General features: G+C 47.8%; 1 protein-coding gene across 1 annotated transcript; it reads left to right on the top strand.

Moving 5' to 3' along the window:
• The first annotated feature begins 7,437 nt into the window (after positions 1–7,437).
• On the top strand, positions 7,438–8,388 carry LOC144380492 (melanoma-associated antigen B1-like). The gene has a single exon (XM_078064523.1). The coding sequence runs from the start codon at positions 7,438–7,440 to the stop codon at positions 8,386–8,388; it is 951 nt and encodes a 316-aa protein (XP_077920649.1).
• Positions 8,389–12,844: the final 4,456 nt, after the last annotated feature.

Raw genomic sequence — 12,844 nt, 5'->3', positions numbered from 1 at the left:
CTTGAGGCACTGCCTCATGTCTGTTTTACTTGAAAATGCTTTGAAATACAGCATTTCAGAAAGTAACTTAATCAAATCAACACACCTTTAGATTACCTGTGTATATTAAGTCCAAATCAGAAGATAAAGGCTGGGTTTGTGTTCCAGTTTTGCCCAGGAAATTGCTTTAGTTGTAAAATTTATTTGAACTGTGAAGAGGAAAGTGGATGTGTGTTTTCAGCAGTAGCCATCTAGACTTCTGCAGGCATCTCTGGGTCATTGCTCTGAGCCCCCATCTCCATTCCCTGCCTTGGTTTTTTCCCAGATACATCTGTGTATGTACTGTACAAGAACACGGCTTGCTCCGGTTTCTGAATGAATCATTATCAGAGTGGCAGAAAGAATATCAATAACCTCAGTCCCAATATCCAGAGGGGCCCAGAATTAGGTCTTTTGAAAGATGCAGGATCCTGTACCAGTTGGCTGAATTTTTAGCTTCCGCATTACCACATTGCTATTCCACTCACACTGTGTAAAGCCATTTCATAAGATGGGATTTTCGCCTCTGCTTTCCAGACATTCCTACTCACCGCTGAAGCTGCCCTGTATGTAGACCTTTTTTGATTAGGTTCTTTACAGTTGTCTGGCTCTAGCCTGTTTCCCTCCTTGGAGGCTTGGGGGCTGAGAAAATGTGCATCCACTCTCCTTTTAGTAGCCCTAATACAGTATCATTCCCTGGGAAATTCAGGGGTGACCCATATTTAACACAACCCTTAGACTGTCTCTCAATGATCAGGCATCTCAAGCAAGTTGTGAATGTGGTTGAGTCCTGTTAACTTGGAGTTGAAATTTTGGAAAAATACCTGAAGAGCTCATATTTTGTGTCACTTCCTAAAAGAGATGTCCTTGCACTTTAGATATCATCTTTATAGGCACTAAAGCAGATACTTTGTTTTGAAAATGTCACCGGCCTGTGTTCTTGCCCCATCCAAGGACCACTATACTTTCACCAAAAACATTCAGGAAAATAAGCCGAGGGTCTGCCAGGAACATCATAGACAGCATCTCTAAAATATTCTGTGTTGAAATCTGGAGGTTCAGTGTGAAAAAAAATGGCAGGAGGACATCTTTCTATAGTCAAATATGTTAAGAAAACTCATTATGTTCTATTATCCCCCTTGGAGTCTCTCAGTACATACTGGTATATTGAGGGTTCTGCGAAGTCTAGCGGTGAAAACAAAACCAGAAACTAAAACCTATTCAACTTTGTTTAAGCCAGCTTACTCTAAAATGATTTGACTTTTTTTTAAATAACACCTAATATTACCTCACAGGCCCTGTTTTTGGAAATGCTGTTGTAAACGCCATTGCAGCACTGATTGACTGGGGAGGTATATTTGATTCCCTGTACGAAAGTCTTTGTAAGACCTGCAGGTGCAAAGTGCTGTTCCACCCTTCATTGCTGTCACTCCCTCCCCAGGAGGGCCCTTGCAGGCCCTCACATTTGCTTTTCTCTGACTGCAGTGATTTTGCAGAGTACCTCCCATATGAACTGAGAATAATATAACTCCAGAAGAGAGGGACCTCAGAATCCCACCCCACCCCTGCTGTGAGATTGGGGGGGGGTTCAGGCAGAATTTCAAACGGAGGCCCTCTACTTCCCCCTCAAGTAGGTTTGCCAAGCATCCTGTATATAAAAGCAAACAAACAAAACAGGTCCTGTATTTCTTTGTCTTGTGTTATTTTCTCCTCAGGAGACTCAAGGAGGTGAGGTCCTTGGTCTGAAGGAGGTGATCCCACTTTGGCAGAGGGAGGAATTCCATACTCTGCTAGGAGTCAAGGTAAGGAATCAGAATGACGGGTGAGGAAACCAGCCCAGGAGAGGGGTCTTGCTGTCAACTCTAGGAGGACCCACACAAGGATGGTCATATGAGATGTCCCCTGAGTTGCTCATAAGGGTCTCAAAGAGGTGAAGGCCTTGATGTGAAGGGAGATGGCCTCAGGCAAGCAGAGTGAGTGTGCAAGGAGCTACCAAGAGTCATGGTGAGGGCCCTGAGTGAGGCCTGGAATGGCAGACTGCCCTTAAAGTTACTTTGAGATGGTGGGGAAACCAGAGAGAAATCACCCAGGGCAGAGATGGAACATGTCCTGTGCTCTTGTCCCCGTGCAGGTGAACGCAATGTACAAATTAGATGTTTTAATCGAATTGTCTCCAGGGAGTTTCCGAGAAATAAAGGTGATTCTCCCTTGAGGTGAGATGTTAAGAAGACACTAGGCACTCTGTACCTGGCTGGGGTGATCAGAGCCCACTCCATCGAAAGGGCATTCAGGTTAAGTTACCATGTGTATTTTGGCAAATTCTAGGTTTTTTAGTGCAGGTTAAATTAATGAAAACAAGGGTGGTTTGGATGGAAAGACCCCTAGGAGGGCAGGAAGTTATTGATCCTTGACAGAAATTTTAGGAGCTTTGTGTTACATCTAACTGGGGAACTGTACCTTATACCCTATTGAACGATTTATCATGTAATAGGGAAATATTACTTAGTTTTCCTTGCTAATCAGCATTTCGGCTGATTGGATTTTCTTTGTTCTAGAATGCTACATATTTGCTGACAGCTGCTGGATTAAAAAAAAAAAAAAAAATCCTGGCAGGGTGGGTGATATAATCGTGGTTCAAATTAATCATACCAATAAATGCCATGTTGAATTGTCAATGGGCCAGGTATTGTGCCAGGCACTTAACACATATTAACTACAGTCCACCATCCTATAAGACAGAGCTCATCAAACCCACTTCACAGACGCAGAGCCTGATGCTCACAAAGTTTAGTAATGTGTCTGAATTCGCACAGCTGTTAAGGGACAGGGTTGAAACTAGACCCCTAGTCTGGACTAGTCTAGAGCCCACAACTGTCACAGTTCTAGCCTGAGGCCCACCTTATGTCTCTTATTCAATTTCCCCCTTTCTTCTTAAAAATGTATCTCAGGCAATCAAAATAAGGACTCTATGCTCATACTACTGGGTTGGAATACATTCCTAGAGCAGTATGAATACCAAAATAAATGAGAGGCATGAAAAAAGAATACAAGGTGATAATATGATCATCTACACATGAAATATCAGATAACCTTGAAAGATGAGGAGCTCACAAAGTCCTCCTGGACAGCCCTTCCCCATACAGTATAAATCTACCAGAAGAGAATTTACATGAGACTAAGTCTGGCTGATGAAGAGAAGGAAAATAGCAGCACATTTCCCCCCTAACAGCCCCTCACCTTCCTGGGATTCCTGCCTTGTACTTTAGCTTCCCCATCTCACATCACTCCAAGGACAGGGACTGAGGTTTGCAGAGGGGAAACTGCTCAGGTTTTGGCAAGGATGTGGCGTTTCCCAGAAAGCCTTTAATCCAAGAGACAGGAGCCAAGATGAAAAGCCCAATATTAGAGGCCTTGGGTGACCAATATCCCAGAATATAGGGGATCACACATAGGCTTCTACGTGCTTTCATACTTAGAGACAGACAGAGCTCAGACTGACCTCAGGCAGAGCTCTCAGGCTGAGCATGCCCTCACTTATTCTTCAGGCCTCTCGAGGACTTAAGAGCTTTGGCCAAACAAGGACAATCCTAGGTCAGTAGAAGAAGGAGTCCCAGCCTCTGATAGATATGAAGGACCCCAAATGAGGAATGATGGAAGGACCCTGCCAGAACAGTGGGGTTCCACAGAGTCCGGTTTGGGTCCTCTACTGTAGGAGAACAGACATACTATCCTGGATGTGGCTCATTCTGAGTTCCAATTCAGTCCCCAGAAGGTGTGTACTTTGATTTGATGGGGGCAGCCTCAGGTCAGCAGACACTGGAGTCCCAAGACTGGTCAGATGTCAGGGTGAGAACTCTGAATAAGAATGAGGGAATCAGGGCGCCTGGGTGGCTCAGCTGGTTAAGCGACTGCCTTCGGCTCAGGTCGTGATCCTGGAGTCCCTGGATCGAGTCCCGCATTGGGCTCCCTGCTCAGCAGGGAGTCTGCTTCTCCCTCTGACCCTCCCCCCTCTCATGTGTTCTCTCTCTCTTTCTCTCTCTCAAATAAATAAATAAAAATCTTTAAAAAAAAAAAAAAGAATGAGGGAATCACTCACCCCAGAACAGAGGATCCACACAACACCCCCCCCCATGCTTTTGGCCCTGGGATGCCCAGGACAGAGTTGTGAGGTGGAAGAACCCCCTCAGTCTCCCAGTAGTGTCTCACATAGGTGGGGTCAGCCCTAGATATGCAAAGAGAGAAAACCCAGGCCTTAGCAAGAGTCATAATAAGAACCCTGACAATTCAGTAGGGATCATCCTACCAGCACAGGGAGTCAAACAGAGCCCCATCCTATGCTGAGCCCTGGAGGCCCCAGAAGAGCTGTAACTGATTCCACCTGTGCAATCTCAGGGAGGAAAAGCCCTTGGTCCGAAGGGGGCAGCCCCAGTTCTGCCAAGGGTGGAGGCTCGGCCTTAATTGAAGATGAGGACTCTGAGTGCTGATGAGGGTACAACTCCTTTTTTTTTTTTTTAAAGATTTTTTTTATTTATTTGAGAGAGAGAGAATGAGAGAGCAAACACATGAGAGGGGGGAGGGTCAGAGGGAGAAGCAGACTCCCTGCCGAGCAGGGAGCCTGATGCGGGACTCGATCCAGGGACTCCAGGATCATGACCTGAGCCGAAGGCAGTCGCTTAACCAACTGAGCCACCCAGGCGCCCGAGGGTACAACTCCTTTAAAAAAAAAAAAAAAAAAAGGGCGCCTGGGTGGCTCAGTTGGTTAAGCGACTGCCTTCGGCTCAGGTCATGATCCTGGAGTCCCGGGATCGAGTCCCGCATCGGGCTCCCTGCTCGGCAGGGAGCCTGCTTCACCCTCTGACCCTCCCCCCTCTCATGTGCTCTCTCTCTCTCATTCTCTCTGTCTTAAATAAATAAATAAAATCTTTAAAAAAAAAAAAAAAAATGCCTTCCAGGGGGCACCTGAGTGGCTCAGTCTGTTAAGCCTAGGACTCTTGATTTCAGCTCAGGTCATGATCTCAGGATAATGAAATCCAGGCCTGCATGGGGCTGTGCCCTGGGAACGGAGCCTGCTTAAGATGCTCCCTCTCCCTCTCCCCCCCGTCGTACCCACCTCTCTCTCTTAAAAGAAAAAACAAAACAAAACGCCTCCCAGAGCCCTGTTCCTGCTTTCAGGCTCGTGCGGCTCAGGAAGGAGTACCCCCGAGCGACAGGACCAGAGATTCCCCTCTAGGGACTCAGGAGGGTGGGGGCCCTGGGGGCTGGCAGGCCTGGGCCGGCAGGGGGAGGAGCCGCAAGCGCCGGGGTCCCACAGAGCCCCGCCCACCCCTGCGTTCAGCCCCCAGAGACCCCGGTGCCGCCACCCCCGGATGCGGATTCCCCGACTTCCGTTCTGGGCAGGACCTCGACCACTGGGCGTGGGGGTGCTTTGGGCGGCGGGCGGTGTCCCAAGACCGGTCTAAAGTCAAGGTGAGGACCCTGGGGGGGACTGAAGAGATTATTCCCCCCCCCCATAACAAAGTTGGCCTCCCGAACCTGCCCTTTCGGTCGGGCTCTGGAAGGTCCCAGCGGACTGGCTGGCCAAATTTGGCCTAGAAAGTCTCACAGAGAAGGCCTTGGTCTATGGGAGTAGTCCCAGTTGTACACGTGGAGGAGAGCTAGGTCCTAACTGGATTCACAGTGAGGGCCCCGAGGGCTATGAGCAGACCTTTACCCAACAGAGGGGGCCACACTGGCAAGCCCCTCTGTACTCTGCTCTTGGAGGCTCCAGGAAGGGTAGACACACGTTGAGAGAGCTGCTTTTCCCTCTAGCAACTAAGGGAATTGAGGGCTCTACCTCTCAACTCCCAAGCTCAGCAAGGGAGGCCCCGGGCAGAGCTGGCAGGCTGAGGTGCCCCCTCATTTTCTCTGGAGGTGATCTCAGGAAGGAGAGGGCCTTGGTCTAATGGAGCAAGCTCCTTTCAGCAAAATGGACCCAGTTCCTAACAGGAGTTGAGGCTGTGATACCCAGTGAGAATGGAGGACACCTCCCAGAAAGAAGGGGGCCACATAAAGCCCTACCCTGTTTTCACGCCTGGGAAACTTGGGCATGGTGACATGATGCCTTATACTCACTTCTTCCTAGGGCATCTCAGGGAGGTGAGGCACCAGGTCAAAGTGGGCAGCCTCCAGCCAGCAGAGGGAGGATTTGAGATTATGCCAGGTGTCAGAGTGAAAACCTTGAGAATTGTTCACATGTCCCATGCCACATCAGTGGGGCCCCAAAGAATCCTGCCTATTATCAGCTCTGGGAGATCTCAAGGATAGGTGTCAGGCGGAAGTGTTCATCAGTCGCCACCCCACGGTAGCAGGCCAGTGAGGGTCTTGGTCTGAGGGGAGCGGTTCTAGGTCAGCAGAGGAAGAAATCTTAGACCCTGTCGTGAGTCAGATTTAGACCTTGAGTTGGGATCCTGTGGGGGACCACCTACCATAGGACATCAACCTGCCTGCAATAGCTTTTACCATGTTTGGTCAGATAAGGTTGTCTTCACTTCTTCCTCTTGGGACTCAGGGAGGTTCGCTCTTACTATGAGGACATAGGCATCAGTTCAAGAAAAAGTGGAGCTTCTCTACCAGGAGCAAATTTGAGGAAGCTGAGTAAGGAATCAAGGGGTCATCCAATCCTGAATAGAGGGGACATCAAAACATCCATCTTAACCCTTTGATTTCAGCCCTTGAAATCACAGGGAAGGGCTGTCAGGTTGAGCATCCCCCTCACTTCTTTATATTAGGTCTAAAGGCAGTGATATTCTTAGTCTGAAGGTACAGCCACCAGTCAACAAAGGGGACTGGTGCCAAGCCTTTCAAGGAGCCAAGATGAGGACCTTAAAGGAAGGCTGAGGATCCCAGTGAATTCAGGACATACAGGACCTTACTGAGCTCTCAGCACTGGGTATTCCCTAGCAGGGAGGTAGGTTGAGGCATCCCTTCAGTTCCTTCTCCTGGGTCCCAGGGAGCTTTGAGGTGTCACCTTCAAAGCAGCAGAGGGGAGGGTGCCCCAGCTTTGCCAAGAGTCGACATGATTATACTAAAGATAAACTGAGAGGACCCAACATGCCAGAACACAGGGGGCCTCACTGCAGACACCTGCTCTCACCTGAGTAAACCCAAGGCAGGGCTAGCGGGATGCAAATACGACACACTTTAAGGGTTCCGTGGTTCCTCTCTGGGATTCTTGGGGGATAGGCTGACCAAGAGAACAGGATCCTTTGTGGGGTCCTAGAACAGTACCCTCAAGGACCCTGCAGAGGTGGCCTTTGATAAAACCAAAGTGGAATCTACCTCTTGAAGGTGATAAAACCATCTTACTCTCCCTCCTGCAGGGGCCCAAATCACCTGTCCACTGGCTCACACCCTTACCTGCCATCCCTGATCACAGCCATTATGCCTCGTGGTCAGAAGAGTAAGCTCCGTGCTCGTGAGAAACGCCGCCGTAACAGAGGTGAGACCCAAGGTCTTACGAGTGCTCAGGCCACCACAGCAGAGGGGGAAGAGACCACTCCTTCCTCCTCTCCTGTTTTTGGGGATGCTCCCTCAGGCTCCCCTGTTCCTGGCACTTCCCAGGAGCCCCAGGAAGGTGTGGCCACCACCAGTGCTGCTGCAGGTGTTTCACGCCCGAGATCTAATGTAGGTGCCAAGAGCCAGGTTGAGGAAAATAAAAATTCCTCTCAGGCCTCAACTTCCCGTGAGAGTGCTCGCAGAGATCCTCTAACCAGGAAGGTGGGGATGTTGGTGCAGTTCGTGCTGTTTAAGTATAAATTGAAGGAGCCCATTAAAAAGGCAGACATGCTGAAGATCGTCAACAAAAGGTACAGGGAGCACTTCCCCGAGATCCTCAGGAGAGCCTCCGAGCGCATGGAGCTGGTCTTTGGCCTGGAATTAAAGGAAGTCAAGCCAGGCGGTCACTCCTATACCCTCGTCAGCAGCCCAGACCTCACCAGTGACGGCAGTGTGAGCAGCGCCTGGGGCTTTCCTAAGAATGGGCTTCTCATGCCTCTCCTCGGTGTGATCTTCTTGAGTGGGAACCGCGCCTCTGAGGAAGATATCTGGGGATTCCTGAATATTTTGGGCGTCTATGATGGAAGGAGGCACTTCATCTTTGGGGAGCCCAGGAAGCTCATCACCCAAGATTTGGTGCAGGAAAAGTACCTGGAGTACCGCCAGGTGGCCAACAGTGATCCTCCACGCTACGAGTTCCTGTGGGGCCCGAGGGCCCATGCTGAGACCAGCAAGATGAAAGTCCTAGAGTTTCTGGCCAAGATCCATAATACCGTCCCCAGTGCCTTCCCGCCGCATTATGAAGAGGCTCTGCGAGATGAGGAAGAGCGAGCCTGAGCCCAAGCCGCAGCCCAGGCTGCCTCCATTACCAAGGCCGGTGCACGTTCCCGGGCCAAGTCCAGCCGCTCCTCTCATCCCTAGACAGGGCTGAGGCAGAGTCTTCGCTTTGTTGTTGGAAAGGCCTATTAATTAGTGTTCCTGATACGCACAAATAACTTGCTATCTTTTTGTTTGTTTGTTTACATGTTTCAAGCAGTGTTCCTTTCAACAGAAAGTTTATTTAGATTCAGAATATAAGTTTATGAATGACATGGATCACACATTTATTGCTGTTTATCAGGTTTAGGAGTAAGAGTTTGTTTTTGTTTTTGTTTTTTTGAAATAAAAATTAGACATCCTTAAAGCACTTTTGTGATCCAGAGCAAGCTAACATGGCTTTAGGATAGGAATATCCTTGGAAAAGTGAGAGTTCCATACTAAAATAGTTGGGATCAGAAGGTAGATAGATGGATGGATGGATGGATGGATGGACAGAGAGATCGAGTAAAAATTGGTTAATTCTTGGTTTGTCTTACTTTTTGTAAATTTAAAAGACGTATACCTCAATTTGTTTATGTTCGTCAAGAATGTTTGAGAATATAAATCATAGTGAATCAGACCTCTTTATTCGTGTCTCTTATTTTACACAGACGTTGAACATCTGTTCTTGGGAAGTCTTCATGCTTGTACTGGGGATGTTTAGTCAAAGAAGACCCAGCCACTGCCCATACAATTATAGATTCTAGGAGCAGCTGTCCTTATGGAAGAGGGTGAGATAGTACTTCATAAAGAACAAGTGAAAAACATGGTAAAGAGGGGGCTGAGAGAATATATTACTTATGTTTTCATTCCTAAGCAGAATTTTGGCTGATTGGGAGGTTTTTCTTGGCCAGGGCACTGCATATTCTCTGACATGTCTTAGTTGTAAAAAACAAAACTCAGCTGCATAGATGGTAATGTCTGAGGTCAAGATAATCATAGTAATAACTGCCATTCCCTAATGTCTTAGTACAAGACAGGCCCAGCAACAGATGCTTTCTGTACATTACACATACTCCACCAGTCCTACAAGATAGGGCTCATCAAACTTACTTCATAGAGAAGAGCTTGAGGCTCATAGAGTTCAGCAGTGTGCCAAAATTCATAGGGCTAGCAAATGACAAGGCTGGGACTCGACTCCTGGTCTCAATTATTATAGAACCCACACTGTTTTACTCCTCCCACCCTGAGCCACACCCTGTGTTTCTTATTTCAGTTTTCTTCTCAGTACTTCAAGATTTGTCTTAGGTGATAAAAAGAATGGCTTTGTGTCCAAACTGCTGGATTGGAATATATAGTCAGAGCAAAAAGAATACCAAAATAATTAAGAGGTGTAATTAAATAAATGACAGGATTAGGCGACAGTATGACCATCTGCATTTGCAATGTTAAAACACCTCAGAATATCAGGGGCTCTCAGAATCAGCCTGGACAATCTGTTACCTGTAGAAAGTAGATCTCACAGAACAGAAGCTACATGAGAATCTTCACCTGGCTGATGAACGGAAGGAATAGCTCAAGTGTATTTTTTTCCCATGATGGCCCACCACCTGGCCTGGGATTCCTGCCTTGTGCTACAGCTTCCCGATTTCACATCACTCCCAGGATAGAGGCGCATTCTCTGCAAGGTTTGCAAAGCAGAAACTGCTCCAGAGGTGCAGAGCTGTGGAATTTCCCGGGAAGCCTTAAGTCCTAGAGACAGAAACCAAGGTGAGGACCCTTGTAGAAGGATTGGGGAGACCCACACTGCAGAATATAGGGGATGCCAGGGACTTGAGTCCCCTCTGTTCTTAAGCACAGACGGTCTCAGACACAGTTGTGAGGCTGAGCATACCCTCACTTAGAGTTAGGGCTTCTCACTGACACAACAGCCTTCAGCTAAGGGCAGAGGCCTCCGGTCATTAGAGAAAGGAGGTTCAGTCTCTCAGAAATCATGGAGATGGACCTGAAGGAGGACAATGAAAGGACCCAGCCAGAACAGTAGGATCCCATAAAAACCCTGTCCCAGTTGTCAGCTCGGTGAGTTCCGAAGTGTTGCCCTGGGAAGGTGTGGCCTTTGTCCGAAGGCTGTATCTTCAGATCAGCAGAGAGGGTGGAGTCCTGGGAAGGGTGAAGACACTGTGTGTGGACATGGGGATCACCCAACGCACAACTGACAGGACTACACCGAGCACCTTCTCTACTGTTCGCCTGGGAGGCACAGGCAAGACCTGGCAGGCTCAAGTGCCCCCCGACTTCTGCCTGGAGGGTCGCATGGGAATGAAGGCCTTGGTTTACCTGCTGGCCGTTCGGAAGTGGAATCCCAGCCATGACAATATCAACGTAAGAGTCCTGTATGAGGGGGCGCCTGGGGGGCTCAGTCGGTTAAGCATCCGACTCTCGGTTTTGGCTCAGGTCCTGAGCTCCTGGGTGGTGGGATTGAGCCCCATGTTGAGCTCCAACGCTCAGCAGGCAGTCGGCTTGAAGAGTCTCTCCCTCTGCCCCTCCCGCCACTCATACGCAAGCTCCCTCTCTCTCTCTCTCTAAAGTAAATAAATCTTTTAAAAAAAAGAATCCTGCATGAGGAATGAGGCAACCAACTACTCCATACCAGGTATATTATGATATGCCAGAGCAATAATAGTACTAAAATAAATGTGAGGTGTGAATAAAGGGGAAAAAAGAGATAATATTTGCAGGCTATAGGATCATCTGCATATGTGATTTCAGATAACCTTAAAAGATCAGGGACTCAAAAAAATTTTCTGACTCAGCCACTTCCTTATAAAAAGTAAATGTATTAGAACAGAGGTTACATGAGAACTTAAGCCTGGCCAGGAAAAAGAAGGATAGACCAACATAGTTTATTTCTCTTACAGTCCACTTACCTGGGCCCCCTGATATGTGCAGTTGTGGATTTCCCATCTCCTATCACTCCTAGGACAAGGACCCATTCTCTTCAAGGTTCAGAGTAGGGAAACGGCTCAAGAATTTTCAGGGATGTGGCATTGCCCAAGAAGCCCTTAATGGAAGTGTCAAGAGCCTTTAGGAGGATACCCATGAACCAGAACTGGGGAAAGGAGGAAGCAACATCCCAGAATATTGGGTGTTACAGAGACAGCAGCCCCTGCCTTCTCTCAAAGCTAGAAGGCTCCAGGCAGAGCTGTCAGCCTGGGAATCTCCTCACTGTTTCAACACAGTTGTCAGGGTCTTGAGAGCTTTGGTCTGAGGAAGGCAATCTCAGGTCAGAAGAGGGAGTTATCAGATATAAATGTGAGTTCCCTTTAAAAGAACAAAGGAAGCACCCACCCAGAACCCTGGTGGCCCATAGAGTCCAGGTCCTGCTGTCAGCCCTTGGAGGTCCTGAATTCATCACATGATGAAGCGTAAAGAGGCTTTGAGACGTGAGCGAGAACATGAGCCAGAGTGGCTGTCAGGTCTGGCACTGCTGCCAGGACCAGGGAGTGTGCCAGGGCCAAGACCAGTAACAACTCCCACATCTAGTGAAGTCGGGGTAGGGTGGGGGAATTTTTCATCTTGTGGTAAAAAGAGAGGTCAGCATTCTAAGTAGTGAAGCACCTAGGTGGAGCTCAAAGGAACGCATTGTATATGTCTTCTTTTTGTTCTTGCTTTACTTGAGTAAGTAGGAGATTTATCTGTTTTTATTTTGGAGTTTCTTTTTGGTACTCTTAAAATACTGTTTCTTGAAATAGAAGGTTTATTTGACTTCAGTATCTGTGTTTATGAATAATATGTATCACACATGTATTGCTATTGATCAGTGTAAGTATAAATGTTCTGGTATTTTGTGCAACAAATTAAAAATCCTTACATCTCTCTCTCTCTCTCTTGATTTTTAGAGAGAGAGTGAGAGTGCACATGACCGGGGTTGAGGGGTACGGGAAGAGGGAGAGAGAATCTTTAAGCAGGCTCCACTTCCAGCACAGGGCCCAAGGCAGGGCTTGATCTCAGGACTCTGAGATCTGGACCTGAGCTGAAATCAAAAGTTGGATGCTTAACTGACTGAGCCAACCAGGTGCCCCACCTTGCATCTCTTTTTGTGGTCTAGAGCAAAATAACATGTCATATGAATGGGGATTTTCTTGCAAATGTGAATGAGCCCTGTGGTAGAATTGTTGGTATCAAGAAATAAAGAAAAACTTTTGGTACCAACAAGGTGGTGGAATAAGAATTTCCAGCCCTTATTTACCCACAGAAGCACAGAGTTAACTATGATATAAGTAACAAATATCTTTATGAAAGGTCCAGAATCTATTCAAGAAAGTGTGATACTACATGTGAGCATAAAACTGAAATCAACTACACTTGAAATGGGTAGGAACAGTAATTAGACTTCACTGGCATCAGCCCCTCCCTCAAGTTAGCACAGCTGAGCCCCGAGAGAGACTGTGACTCCTCTCTATGTGGGGGAAGAGATTGAGGTGATGCCATGTAC

Source organism: Halichoerus grypus, chromosome X (assembly GCF_964656455.1).
Source record: "Halichoerus grypus chromosome X, mHalGry1.hap1.1, whole genome shotgun sequence".
Taxonomy (NCBI): domain Eukaryota; kingdom Metazoa; phylum Chordata; class Mammalia; order Carnivora; family Phocidae; genus Halichoerus; species Halichoerus grypus.
This window is presented reverse-complemented; position numbering and strand designations above follow the sequence as displayed.

Excerpts from the sequence above, each read along its gene's own strand:
- LOC144380492 (XM_078064523.1), top strand. The coding sequence starts at position 7,438 with ATGCCTCGTGGTCAGAAGAGTAAGCTCCGTGCTCGTGAGAAACGCCGC.